The following is a 14,677-nucleotide window of genomic DNA, read 5'->3' as shown; positions in this document are numbered from 1 at the left end:
TTTGAAAATGTTATGCATGTTTGTGTAGTTGGATAACAAATACAAAATTGATTTGCATTCTGCCAGGGACATTCCTATAGACTTACCAACGACCAAATCCTTTGGTAATTACCGACGGTCTATACCTTTGGTAATTACCAACGGCCTTTTCCTTTGGTAATTACTGATGGCCTATTCCTTCGGTAATTACCGACGATCTTTTCTGCCGGTAATTACCGAGGGATTAGATTGTCGTTAATTATTGAAAGATTTAACCGTCGGTAATTACCAAAGGCAATTATCTGTCGTTAGTGGTTACCAATAATGGATTTACCAACGAATAATTGCATGTCGATAATCCATCAGAAATACAGTATTACCAACGAGTTTTGTATGTTTTTGATGGACTTAGTCCGTCGATAATCCCAGCTCTTTTTGTAGAAAATCATAAATGGTTAGAATACTTGTGAACTAAGAGTGATTAAACTCGGACTAGTCATGTTTACTAGGTAAACCAAGAGTGGTAAGAATACTTGCATAAACTTGTAGAGGTAAAACTCATGTAATATTGTTAAAAGATTAGTAGAACCCCTTAAGAGTTCTTAAGGAAAGAACTAGACGTAACTGAGGTTAAGTGAACTAGTATTAAATCTGTTGTTTATTGTTTAGCCTTTTAAAACGTTTTTCATTTACCCATCTCATAAAAACCAGTGTCTAAATATTTCATAATTTATACATCTTCATTATAAAGCATTAGATGTTGCTTTGTAAAGGGATTTTGAAAACACAATTCACACCCTTCTCTCTAGTTTTTCCTGTATTTTCATTTTGTCCTCTAGCTTTAGAACTGCATGGATTTCTTGTTTTTAACCAAATTTTGTTAAGTTCATTCACATGTCATGCATTGTACATTTACAAACCATTCTATAATATATAAAATATGTCTTCATCATTCATGGCCTGAAAATGCCAAGTTACATGTTTCACTACCTTTTTGCATTTTATACATTATTGAAATTTGATAAAATTAATATTTAAAATTTATGGCCACATTAACATGATAACATTAATGTAACAACCAAAAATGTGAAAACTATATTCTTATTACAAAGCACTAAATGTAAATCAAAGTTGTCAGAGTGAAGGATATATCTTGAAAACAAGTTATACAAGTTTGAACTCGATCCAATGATTAATAAAGGTCGGATCAAATTTTTACTAAATTAACTCGAAAAAAGAAATAAGTGACATCAGTTCACTTTGCGAAAATTTTTTCTTTGACCACATATTTCTAAATGGAGATCCCGATAATTAAAATGAAGTACTATATCTTAAAAACTCTAGATAAAAATTTCATTTCGATTCAACGATTAACGAATCGAGAATAAAATGTTTACTAAGACAACTTAGTTTTAGGTATCTGTGGAGACTTAAACTTTATACTAAAATAAGGAAATTATTTCTCTTAGCATAAATTTTTAATTATAAATTCCATTGGTCATAGTGGAGAATAATATTTCAATAATATGTTATAAATTTTTTACTTAATCTAATAGTTTATGAGATTGTAATCACAATTTTTTATCGAGGTAACTTAAGAATAGGAACTAGTTGGATCTCAAAATCATCTTCTAATTTTTACAAAATTATTTTTCATAATTTCTCAATTTATTTATATAAACATATTTAAATAAAAAAAACTAAATATAGTTAACATAAAAAATAATTGTAACAAAAAAGAATGTGTTACAATTATGCATAAGATATTATTTATAATGTAAATATTTAGATGTTACAATTATACATTATTTTTCTTATAAGATAGTCAACTATTTATATAGTATAAGTTCATTAATTAAAATAAAAGAAGTATATACTTTATTTGATTATTTTAAAAATTAAATTTATTTTATATTAAATATTTAACTATGGAATTTAAATAAGATTAATATCTAATATGAAAATAGAGGATGTTATAAGTTGACTTGACTTTACCTAAATTGATTTGTCTTAACCTTATTTTAGGAAGACTTAACTCAACCTTTGACCTAGACTAACTTGTTACATGCTCGTAACATAACGGAATTTGATCCTAATTTATATGAGTTGAGGCCAAAAAAGCAAACAGGATCAAAAAGAAATTTATTAGAAAAGCCCATAGAGTCAAATATCTCCAAAATCCTATAAGTTAGAGCCAACCTATGGACTTTCCTTTTTAAAATTGTTAAATATAATTATATTAATATTATTATATTAATTTAATAAAAAAATTTAAAAATATTAAAATCACACAAAACAATAAATAAATAAAAAATCATTGAATCAATTGTTACAAATAAGTAATTAACAAAAAAGTATTTTCAACCTAAAACAAATATAATAAATAACATAGGAACTCTAAAATTTCAAATATCTAAATAATATTTATGATTTTATTATATTATTTTTTCCTTTTATATCTAATCACAATATTTATTTTAATTCTAATTCAGAAAATGAAAGTGTTTTATACCATATATTTTGTGATCAAAACAAACAAAAAATAATATCTTCGAGTATCATTCATTAACATGAAAACAACCCTAAGATAATGTTTATTAATTAGTTAACTTGTTATAGAAAAGAATCTTCGAGTATCATTCGTTAACATGAAAACAACCCTAAGATAATGTTTATTAATTAGTTAACTTGTTATAGAAAAAAAAAATCTTGTACTTATCCTAAAAAAGAATTATTTTACGTAATGAGAAAATTTACTTTTTTGTCGATGTTTCTTGATAATATTCTCAATCATTCATGGTAACCCACTGCATTTTCCACTTTTGTAGCCAAACTTTATTCATTAAAATACATTTTTATATAACATTCATCAAATTTTATTCTTTTTAATTCAACTGTTAAATAAAACCTAAGTTTCTTATATTCTCTAATTTTAACAAGTCACACTCTCAGTTTTTAGAAAACACTTATCATTCAAATTACATGAAAATAATTTTTTTTTATCACTTATAGACTTAGATTTTTAATGCTAAAACATTTCTGATTAAATCGTATGATGACAAAAAAAATGTACACGATATTTTTAATATCTTAAAAAATAAATAGTTAATTCAGTAAATAAATATTGTTGTGTTTTGTTTTCAGTATAATATTAAGTAATGTGATTCTACTGCTTAGGATAGATAGTTTTTCTTATAACAACTAGTTCGAGTTGGCTAAACTTTTAATAGAAAAAATAATATATATATATATATATATATATATAAAGTAATGTTTATTTTTAATAATTAAATATTAATTTATTAATATAATGTTTAATTGTGTGTGAGTTTATTTTGTATTAAACGGATCACATCGTAGTAATGTAAATCCGTAATTAAATTTGTGTATTGTAACTGTTGGTTAAATTGGTTTAATAATAATAAAGTTTTGTATATTTGTTTTAAATATTTTTATGAGTTTGGGTAGTTATGTAATAAATTTCTTAGTATTAGATATTATATCTATGTAATTAGATTTTTTGAAAAGTATGCTTTGGAACAATGTTAGGCGTAGTTATATTAGATGATGATTAAGTTTCATTTTGAGAACTAATTTTAACTTAAACAAAATCAATATATATATATATATATATATATATATATATATATATATTATATTTTTAACTTTTTAAAATAATAAAATTATATATTTAAAATATAATTAAAATTAAAAAATTATTTTGAATAGTTTTAAAAAAAATAATATTTATATATATGTATTTAATTAAAAAGGATATTAGTAAAATATTATGCAAAATTTGAAAACTATAGAATTTGTAAAGCTAATAAAAGAAATAATTAAAAATGTATTAAAAATGAATTAATTTAGTTTAGGACTAACCACATTCTAACTCTATCTCAACCCACTTTATATAGGCTTTGGTTGGGACATCTTTATTAAGTGGGTTAAAAAAGTAGGACTTGATTTTAAAAGGGTCAAGGTTAACTCATGTACTAGGGTTCAAATGACATCTTTATTAAAGGGTTACTCCTCCACCACCACAGGTTGCTTCCCGCACCTCCTCATTCCCATTTTGTCCTCCAGTTAAAAGATTTTTAGAGTTTATGTAAATCAAGATCCAATCCCCTCAATTTTTTAGAGCCCTAATTTTGTAGTCTCCACTCCCTCACTTTTCTCTTTCAACGATTTATTTTATTTTTAACAATTTTTTTATACATAAAAATATTACAAAAAATTATTAAATTATGTAAAATCTACACAAATAAACATTTACAATGTTTAAAAATTAAAATCTACAAAATAAATTAATAAATTAAAAATAAAAGAATTAAAAGAGTTGAAACGCGAAGGCGAAACGGATGTGGGATATCCGTTCAGCCTTCAACGAATCTCGACATCCGTGAACGGATCTCTAGATCTGTTGAAGGCTGAACGGATTTCTCACATCCATTCAAGCTTTCATGTTTCTCTTCTTCCTCTTACACAACACACCACATACATCATCACATATACAAAAAGAACAAAAAGAAGGAAGTTTTAACCATAAAAATGTGCAAGAGAAGAATAAAGGAAGAGAAAAAGGAAGGGGGTGAGGCTCTATGTGTGGGAAGAAGAGAGGAAGAGAGAAAGTGAGAGGGTGTGAGCTGTTTGTTTGAAGAAGATAGGAAGAGAGAAAGTGAGGGGGTGGGGGTTGTGTGTAATTAGAGAAAAAGAAAAGTGAGGGTGTGGGGGGAATTAGGGTTTTAGAAAAAGTAAATAAAGTTAAATGGTAAAAGTTAAAAAATTTTAACCTAAGATATTTTTGGAATAAAAAGAAATTGAGAAAGTGTAGGGGACAGTTAGAATGGTGGGAGTAACTCTCTCTTTATTAACTTGACTCAAACTTAGACCCACACCAGTTTGGGTCAACATAGTCCTCCGAGACAAATTTAATTAAGTGAATTTGAATAAAATTCAAAAATATACATTTAAATAGATCTAAAGTAATATGAATTTGAATAGTTATAAATTGAATTATTTAGGATTTATAAACTCATATTGGTTAAAAAGAAATCAATTCACTAACCACTAGAGATACTATTTATCCAAGGATCCTTAGCGTCATGGAGTGTGTCCTTAGAAATATAGCAACTTGGGATGACATCATAAGGTAGTTAATATTATAAGAACATATAAGAATCTCATACACAGATAGAACTTGAAGTAAAAAAATCTCTCAGAACAATAATAAATAAAATTTAAAATCTGAAATAAAGATTGTATTATAAAAATAAAAAATATTTATCTCTCTTAGAAAAAGTATTCTTCTTTTCCCCAGTTGATGACCAATGAAGATTTTATTAGAAGTGATGAGTAACTGTTCGCTTTCCTGCTTAACAATCTAAACCTAATCTACAACAACCAAACCACAAAGGAGAGTCCAACACTCCAAGCTATCTCATTTGCCATCAACTCCAACAAACCCACATTTCAAAAAGTAGCCTTCATTAGGTTGTTTTTCTCTATCTCCAAATACTAACATAACATGTCACAATTTTCCTGCAAGAAAAGATTGCACCACCGTTATTTTAAAGGTGTATTCTCCTTTTATGTTTGATGTTTTCATTGAAAGTTATACTGTTATACCCAAAACACGAATGATTTCATTCTCATTACTTATATAGGTGAGAGGATCAAAGGTAGCTTGTTCGATGGCAATGTTTGTGTGGCTCTCAAATTTCATCCGTTCGTGGCCTCTGCTAATGTATGCTGTGAGTTGGGTGACGGTAATGACGTTTACGGTGGCAGTTGCTTCACTCTCCACAGAGGTGGCTTTTGTCTTCGCCCTTTCTTCCTCTCACACGTGCAAAACTAACGATGGTGGTGGGTCTTTCGTTAGAGTTAGAGTTCCGTTGGAAGAGACACCGTGTTTCCCTGCTCACCTTCTCACCAAATCCAGCATCGATGCCATCGTTCCACCCATTTTTGCAGCATTGATTGTAGCTGCTTGTGCTTGCGTAGTAAGAGCTGTGGGCCTCTGGGAGCATGATGAAACCACACACTCTCCTGTTCCCACCTAATTTTTGCCTTCTTTTTCTCTTACTAAAACTATTTGTCTCTTTTACCGTAAACATAAATATGTTTTTGTTGTTAAAGAAGGTATGTAAAAAGAAAAGGGGCCGGAAAAATACCGTATGCACTTCAAAAATACATAATACTTTTAGAAATATAAGAAAAGATCAAATAAAAGTTTTAATTCTTATTTGTGATGACTTCTCTTAAATAAATCTTATATTTTTTTTTGTCTTAGCTTTGTTCAGTTAGTTCCATACTAACACGGTTAAAGACGGTGTCACATATCAGTTCATGTTTTTTTTTTAAATTTTTTAAATGTTTTTAAAAATTTTAATTTAAAAAAAAACAAAAACAAATTGTCACAGGTCAAGTTGATATTGTGTCACGTAACAATGACAGTGTGACATGATACTAATGATGCCACGTGTCACTGTCATGCAACGTATCATTACATTAATCTCAATTTGGTCATTGTATTTTTATTTTGTCTCTTCTTTTTTTTATTAGATGTAATTTTTTTCTTGAGCTCTTTCTTTTCTTTTTGAACGCTTCTCAGGATACATATTTCATGGTATGTTTGTCTCTAGCTATCCTCTTGATTCTTCATTTGAATGCTCTTGTATTTATAGGCTTTTGGATAAATGATCGAGACTAAGTTTTTGGCCTTGATCTTTGTGCTTTCTCTTTCTTCGAGTACAACAACGATTGGATAAAGTCAATTTGTCAGAACATGCATGCATTTTCAGTCCTTTGCTTGAAGTAGGTTGTATGTTCTTTTAGACATGACTTTAAATGAAGAACATTATGTGAATATCTCTTTTGTCTCTAACGTCCACTTCTGATATTTTGATTCAAGGTTTTGTGGATGTGTGTAGCATAGCTCGTCTGCAAAGAATATAGTAGATTGTGCATGCAACATATATGTCTTTTCTTATCACTTTTGTTGTTTTTGAATGTTGAGCATTTAATGTCATTTATTTTGTTTTTCCGAGAGCTAATCTGAATAACCTTTAGGTATGATAAGCTTTACGTTTTTAGCTTCAACTCTCTTAGACGTTTTTGACTTTTTTTATCATTGCGTCTAAGTGTTTGACTTAGCTGTTTTTCTGTTTCCTAAAATCCTAAGTGTTTTCCTAAGGTTTTCTGTGTTAGGGATTTTGGATCTAAGTCTTTGTATTTTCATCTTATGTTGTTTTCAAATTACTATTTCGTTTAATGTTGTTTGATTAAACTTCAAAACATGAGAGTGTTTAGGCGCATAGACGATTTTGTCTTAACAATCACTACTAAAGCTAAATCCTATCCAATGGAAGCATGACACATACTTTCCAAATGGTTTGGATGTCTAGCTTAAGGAAAAGCCCTATACTAATTAGGCCTTAATACAAGCCTTAAACAAACATACATACTTGGTCGAAATACATAGCCTAAAGAAACATACACTACTTGGCCAAAATTCATGGCCAAAATTCATGGTCTAAAGGTAGAGTTTAGACCGTCTTCACAAATGACTTCAACTCTTGTAGTAGATGCTTGATCGTGGCTAGGAGGTATGCCATCCAGAGGGATGAATAGTGTTTTTAAAACTCTTTCGCAAAGTAGAGTCTAATGAGTATGTAAGAGATATATGATTCAAATAAGAAGTTTAGATGCTGATGTTTATAAAGGGTGTAAATGGAAAACGTTCCAGTCTAGGATAATAAGAGGTTATTCGCTGACTGAGAAGACTAGGAGTAGTGTGAATACTCAATTGTAATCTTATTGAAGATGATAGTGGAACCATCTTCGGAAGAGAGTGGACATAGCTCAGTTGAAGTGAATTAGTAAAAAATATTTGTGCATTTGTTATTTCTCTTTTGTCTAAACGCCTTTCTTATAAAACCTGCAACTACATTTTTATTTCTACATTTAAGAACCTTCCACATAAACGTTCATTATTCAACTAAGGAGGTTCTTACAAACGCTATAGTGTACATTTTGAATAGTATGTTAAGAGAAACCATCTTTTACTATCATTTATTAAGTCAAGTGTCTAAGCACTTATTTCATAAATCCAAACTCGACAAACGTGTTATATCAAAAGGGTTGCGAAAAGAATTTTTTCATTAACACTATTCAACCCCCTTCTAGTGTTTTTTAGGTACTTCATGTATCTCACAGCCACACAACCAAACATTATGTATGCTACAAGTATTTTATCAAGATTCATGCAAAAGTCAAGTTAGATTCATTATGGGGTAGGAAAAAGAATTTTAAGATATTTACAAGGCACAAAGGAGTTTTGTATATGGTACAAAACTATGACTAGCTAAAGTATGATTGAATACACAAATAGTGATTGAGTAGGATCAATGGACGACATGAAGAGTAAGTTATGATACACTTTCTCACTAGGATCATGTATTTTATCTTGGGCATCAAAGAAGAAAACAGTTGTGGCACAATCAACAACAAAAGTAGAGTATGTAACAACTGCTAAAACAACGAGTCAAGCAATATGGCTACAAAGAATACTTGAGGAAATGGGTGAACCATAAGATTGGTCGACTATTATCTATTGTAACAATAAATCGACAATAACAATAACAAAAAGTCCAATCCATCATCAAAGAACAAAATACATAGGCATTAAATATCACTTCATTCGAGATGAAGAGACAATTAAACAAATTCGATTGGAGAAGTACCCAACATAAGACCAAATTGTAGATATTTTTACGAAGACATTACCAAATTCAATATTTGAACTACTACACGCTATGCTTAAAGTTACTGAATTTGCATCAAGGAGAAATATTAAAGTGTAATACAAATTCTAGAATAATATAGAAAATCTTAACATAGAAGTATTAAAAGGTAATACAAATTCTATAATATCGTAGAAAAACCTAAGATATGAAGAAAAAAAAATCAAGTAAAAATCAATAACATTCCACGTAAATTATGACTAACTTTTTCTAAAATAATTTATAGGTTTATAAATACCCATATATTTTAACATTTTATATATATATATATATAAATAAGAGAACATCTAACACAACTACAAAATATATTACTTCCAAGTATTATTTTCACATTTTCCTCTTTCTACACTTTTCTTTATTTATTAACTTTTCTTTAACAATCTCAAAATTCTAACAAAAAAAAACATCAGCATCAACAAGTCCGTACAATCTTCCGAACCTGAATCTAAAGTTTATTTTACAGTCTAATTTTAACAACGTAGTTTCATCCATTACTTACTACCTTAATTTTACTTTAATTTTAATGATATGTTTGATGCACAAAAGAAGATACTATAATACGCGTACTAAGTGCAAATTGAGTGAAGGGAAAGCACTAATCAAGTATATGTTTGGGAAATATCTTCCCTCATATTTAGAACTTACGATTATATAACTGCTCTGTAGGTAATTAGCGTAGCGGGTTTTGATACATCGATTATGAATTAACTGTTTTGGATACAAATTACAAGAATTTCAGAAGTTTTTTGGTTAAAAATGTAGAACATTTTCATTAACTTAATATCAAAACACAGGTGGGTGTATTATTGGTGAAATTATTATTTAAGCTTTTGAAAGTGAGTTGATGAATTTGTTGCTGAAATCCCAGAGCTTTCTACCTAAGAGTTGGTTTGAGGCTTGTGCACTTGGCTGATACTCATTACAATCCAGAAAGTACTTCCCAGATTCCCCTTTCAAGCTTGGGTGTAGAGCAACAAAGCACGTTGTGGCTGCTCCCTGTTTGGACAAAATCAGAAAATACAGAAAATCATGATTGGTATTATTAAAATTCCTTGCTAGAAGGAGGAGAACAAACAGAAAATATACCTGCGGGATGTTCTTCCATATGAAGAAGGTAAACATCTTCAGAAAATCTGTTTGATATTAGAACATGGTCTCAGTCTAGTAAGAACTATGAAAAGAACATTAAATGTTTTCTGTTTTGTTTCTGTTGTTATCTGTACGTACTCATAAGTAAAGAAGAGTGTCTCATGAGAGGAGTCATTATCACCCCTGGGTGGACAGCGTTGGCCGTCATGTTTGCACCCTCTTCCTGTATAAATTAATAAATGCTCAATAAATGCTCAATTTTAAAAAATTAACATTTTCCATAAAAATATATTTTACTATTTTCCCTTATCATTATTATCAATCCATCTTAAATTTGGAAAACAATGTTTTTCTTAGTAATTAATATCTTAAGATTATTATATTGAGATTTTATACTGATATTTTCATGGACGATCGTGATGAAAGAAAATAGTTAAAATTATTACCAAAATTATAAAATTGTGTCAATCAATTATTTTTTAAATTATCCAAATTAATAAAACATAAATCTAGTTAAGAGTTAATGTAATTAAAAGTTAATGCATTTATATTTTTCTTTCAAATGCACCACTTATTCGCTTTATTAGTGTATATATATTTAATTAAAATAAAATTAAAATTGAGTTAAAAATTAAAAATATTTTCTGCTGATTTCAATTCAATAAATTTCAATTAAAATAAAACTAAATTAATATATTTATTATATAAAATATATTTTTGTAAAAAGTAAAATCGACTGTTTATATTACAATTTCACGATTTATAATTTTGAATTTGATGAGTCTTTTATGATTTTAATGATAATCTTGATTTTAATTAATATAAAACACAATTAAAAATAAAGATTAGAATTATCAAAATTGAACAAGAGAAAGGTTGACCTGTAAGCGACGAGATAGCTCTTTTGCGTGTAATATGTTGGCTAACTTGGACTGTCCATATGCCTTCTTGTCAGAGTATCTGAAAAGTTATAGAGAGAAAATAAAAGTTGATACAATATTTGTTTGAGTCTGATTATACTGATTATTTATGACAGAGTTGCATAAGCATTAAATCATCAATTCTTTTTAGTATAAATGTAGTTAAAGGGTCATTCGCATTGCATACCCGTCTTCTTCGTTGATGTTATCAAAGCGAATCCCTTCTTCGTAAGTGTAGACATGAGCAATTGATGACAGGTTTATGATCCTGCCCTCTATTCCACTTTCTTTTGCTGTTTGTTTCATCTTACCAAGAAGAAGGTTAGTCAAGAGAAAATGACCTGAGAGATCATAATAACACAAATCAGACTTTTCACAATGTTAATGAGAATTAAAAAATATTAAAAAATAAATTTTAAATTTAACTCAATCACACGAAATCGTTTTGTAAAATAAAATTTATATTCACTTATATACGATAAATTGATCTTATTTCTACATGATACTAGAGTCTATCTTAACAAAATTTGTGTGAACATATTGTTCCACTCACTGTCAAATTATTATCGGACTACTTATTAATGTTTAGTTATATATATACATTAACGTAAAAAAAGATGTGTTGGAAGTCTTATGTCAACTAAATAAGATCAATTTATATTATATAAATGGATACAAAACTTTTTCTAATGTCGAATTTTGTAAAGTCTTAAAATGTATTTTTTTTTTAAAATCATAATAGAAATTGATTGGACATGTAACGAGAGATATTAACCAAGATGATTTGTTGCAAACTGCATTTCAATCCCATCTTCTGTTTTCTGATAAGGGCAGAACATGACTCCTGCATTGTTTCTGAAAGCAAATAACAACAATGGCATGTAAAGATGTTGAATGAAAAGACAGAGGGATTGAGAGAGAAAGTGGGTGAGTGAAAGCACATTAAGATGTTAAGAGGAAGAGCAAGCGCGATGAAGTTGTTCACAAATGTTCTGACAGAGTTCACTGAGCAAAGGTCCAGCTTCAATATGTCCACGCGAGCTGATTCGTTCTCACCCAGTATCATTTGTTTAGCTTCTTTTGCAGAGTCCATGTTCCTAGCACCAATAATCACATGGGCATTTCGGAGAGCCAACACTCGTGCTGTCTCCAACCCTATTCCACTTGCTCCTCCTGCATTTCATTTCCAATGTTTATACAATATTTTTAGATATTCCTTACTAAAGCCAATTTCAATATATATATTATTATATAAATCTCATTGTTTGAGTGAAAATCTCACGTTAATTAAAGATAAAATAAATTTATAATAATTAATTGAATGTAATTTTTTGTTTAAATATTAATTTTATAAAATTAAGTTAGAATTAAAATCTTAACGAGACTTATATAAATATATTTATATGGATATATTATTCCACACTCTCTCAAGTCACTGCTATTCGATTCAGCTCAGCAAGTTCACTTCCTAACGTATTGCTATTTCTAAAATGCGGTATGTACACACTGTTTATTACTTAAATTTTTTCTCTACCTGCTTCTGACGAGAGATAAATGCCATCTGTCTAGTTCCAAACAACACTTATTGCAATTGATCATGAGTTCAGTACGAAGAGTTTAAATCCAAGATATCTTTAGTAGCAGAGGTACTATATAGAAAATAATGGAATAGTATAAAAGTGGAGTGACAAGAGAATCAACGAAAGAAAGATTACAAGTGATTAAATCATGAAAATCACTATTTTGGAAACTGATAATGATCCTTTTCACCTCATTATTCAGTGCTTCCACCCCGTTTTAAAACTTAGGTGAAGAAATAAAAAGTGTTTAGCAATATAATAAAGGATGTCAGAAATAATTTCCCAACTTTGATTGGATTTAAAACACTGTTTTGTTGTAATACAAAAAATGTTATCTCGACATTTTTATTAAAAACATGAAATGAGGATAGGCACGTGCGATAACTTCCATCACTCGTTACATTTGATGAAAAATTATCTTATGTCTGCGTGCCTGAGTATTCATTAAACAGATACTTGAGTATTTCCAAACATTCATAGATAATTATTTATTAACAGATAATTATTTAAAAAAAGACAATAAAAAATTAAAAAGAAAACAATTTTACAACGTATATTTATATTACAATTAAAATAATATAACTTTATGTATAAGAATCATTCTCGCTATGAATACCAGCAAACCAACCCCCGCCCACTAGTACAAAGGACTAAATCCAAGAATCTACATAAAACTTGACCTATCTATCTACCTTTTTAACGAACCTATCATGAAGCAGGTGATATTAATATTACCACTGTATATTTATAAAAAAAATGAAATTAAAAGTAGAAACCCTTTGTGCGATTTTATAATTGTTGTTTCAAAACAGCAAAACATGACAGCTTCATCAAGACTCAACCAGAAAACACAGCAACTAAAACACATCAGTAATATCTGCTAACTTAAAAATGTTGCTACAAATGGACAAGCAAGAAGCAAGATGCAGAGGTAGGAAATTCATCTTTATAAAAAGAACTACAACATCATCAAACATATTCTGTACCACAAAAAAAGGTCTCTTTTTCTTGATTTCTCAGCAATACAATACTGCAATAGGGTCCACATTCATAGACTCCAGCAGCGACTGCCACTCGAACTCACATGTTAATGTTCTCAACGATCTAAATTTTTCACTCCTTAAAATGGACCAAAAAAACACAAACAAAACCAGGGGAAACAAAGACCCTGTATCCCGCTTGCACAAATCTCTTCACAAACAAAATGTCGGGAAAACGACAAACATGTAGGCAGTAAAATCATGAAAACAATTTATACCATGTGAGAGCCAGAACTGTAATGTAACCAACGGTGGGTTTTGTCTTTTTATATTTTTTTATACTGTAAAAAACGCGACTCATGCAGCCGCAATTGGGGACACGTAGTACAATCACGCTGAATCAGAAAACCTTAATGTTGTGAAGAAGATCAGAGTCTGTTTTTCAAAATCTTGATGATAACATTAAGATTCGTGGAAAAAGAGAATAAAATGTTATCGATTGTGAAACAGTGTGAAAAAGCTAGGAATTGATGTTGTTGTTCATTGAGATTGCGAAAACTGACCTGTGATGATTGCAGTGAGGTTACTGGCATCGATTCCCTGAGTAACCTGTTCAGCAGTTGAGGCAGATCCAAATCCACTAGGTCCAGGCCTCCCTGTGACCAACGAAATGATACCCAGCATGGTGAACACTATGTAGAATTTATCAGAATCTGTTTCAAGAGCTCAAAAACTAAGCTCAGTTTCGGTTGTTTGAGCAGAAATGGATCAGCATACACGCAAACACCATTGTTGGGGTATCAAGTATTACTACTACTATATGGCTTCATATGGGACGAAAGGGTTGGCAAAAGGTGAGGAAAGAAAAGTATGAGTGAGTAGAGTTATTTATAAAAATAGGGTTGGGAGGTAGCAGGTTGCAAACTCCATCCATTTTGAACCAAAGATGGGAGTATTAAATTCTCACCGGTGAGGAACTGTTGGTAATTAAATTCCCTCAACGACCAAACTAACACTCAACTAGTATTTTTTGATCATGCATACGGAATTTCATTGGGCCATGCCAATGTATGAAAAATGGAATGGAATGGAACCCACGTGAACCACCTCAATCTTTTTAGGAAGATCCTCAAACCACTCAATCGTCACCTGTTTCTTCTATTCTGTCTTTGTCTTTTATCCTAAGTAGTAATACAACTCAGTCTTCCATTATATGCAAACGAAACAAAACAAACTCCTTTACTATTTACCTTCCTTTTTCAGTTCACGTATTTAGTTTTCAACTACGTACCCCCCAACTAACCAGCCCTTCGCTTAATCCCTTC

At 29.7% G+C, this 14,677-nt stretch overlaps 2 protein-coding genes across 2 annotated transcripts; one reads left to right on the top strand and one right to left on the bottom strand.

Moving 5' to 3' along the window:
* The first annotated feature begins 5,569 nt into the window (after positions 1–5,569).
* On the top strand, positions 5,570–6,225 carry LOC108325776 (uncharacterized). The gene has a single exon (XM_017558864.2). The coding sequence runs from the start codon at positions 5,673–5,675 to the stop codon at positions 6,039–6,041; it is 369 nt and encodes a 122-aa protein (XP_017414353.1). The 5' UTR covers positions 5,570–5,672; the 3' UTR covers positions 6,042–6,225.
* A 3,166-nt stretch (positions 6,226–9,391) lies between these two features.
* On the bottom strand, positions 9,392–14,268 carry LOC108324143 (short-chain dehydrogenase TIC 32 B, chloroplastic). Its single transcript, XM_017556990.2, has 8 exons — positions 13,916–14,268; positions 11,734–11,965; positions 11,568–11,647; positions 10,980–11,133; positions 10,754–10,832; positions 10,011–10,095; positions 9,870–9,916; positions 9,392–9,779 (listed from the first exon to the last, which is right to left on the bottom strand). Exons 1-8 carry the CDS (start codon positions 14,034–14,036, stop codon positions 9,606–9,608), a joined length of 972 nt encoding a protein of 323 aa, XP_017412479.1. The 5' UTR covers positions 14,037–14,268; the 3' UTR covers positions 9,392–9,605.
* Positions 14,269–14,677: the final 409 nt, after the last annotated feature.

Source organism: Vigna angularis, chromosome 3, assembly GCF_016808095.1.
Source record: "Vigna angularis cultivar LongXiaoDou No.4 chromosome 3, ASM1680809v1, whole genome shotgun sequence".
NCBI classification, from domain to species: Eukaryota; Viridiplantae; Streptophyta; class Magnoliopsida; order Fabales; family Fabaceae; genus Vigna; species Vigna angularis.
Note: the sequence above shows the minus strand (reverse complement) of the source record. Positions and strands in the feature narration are given on the sequence as shown.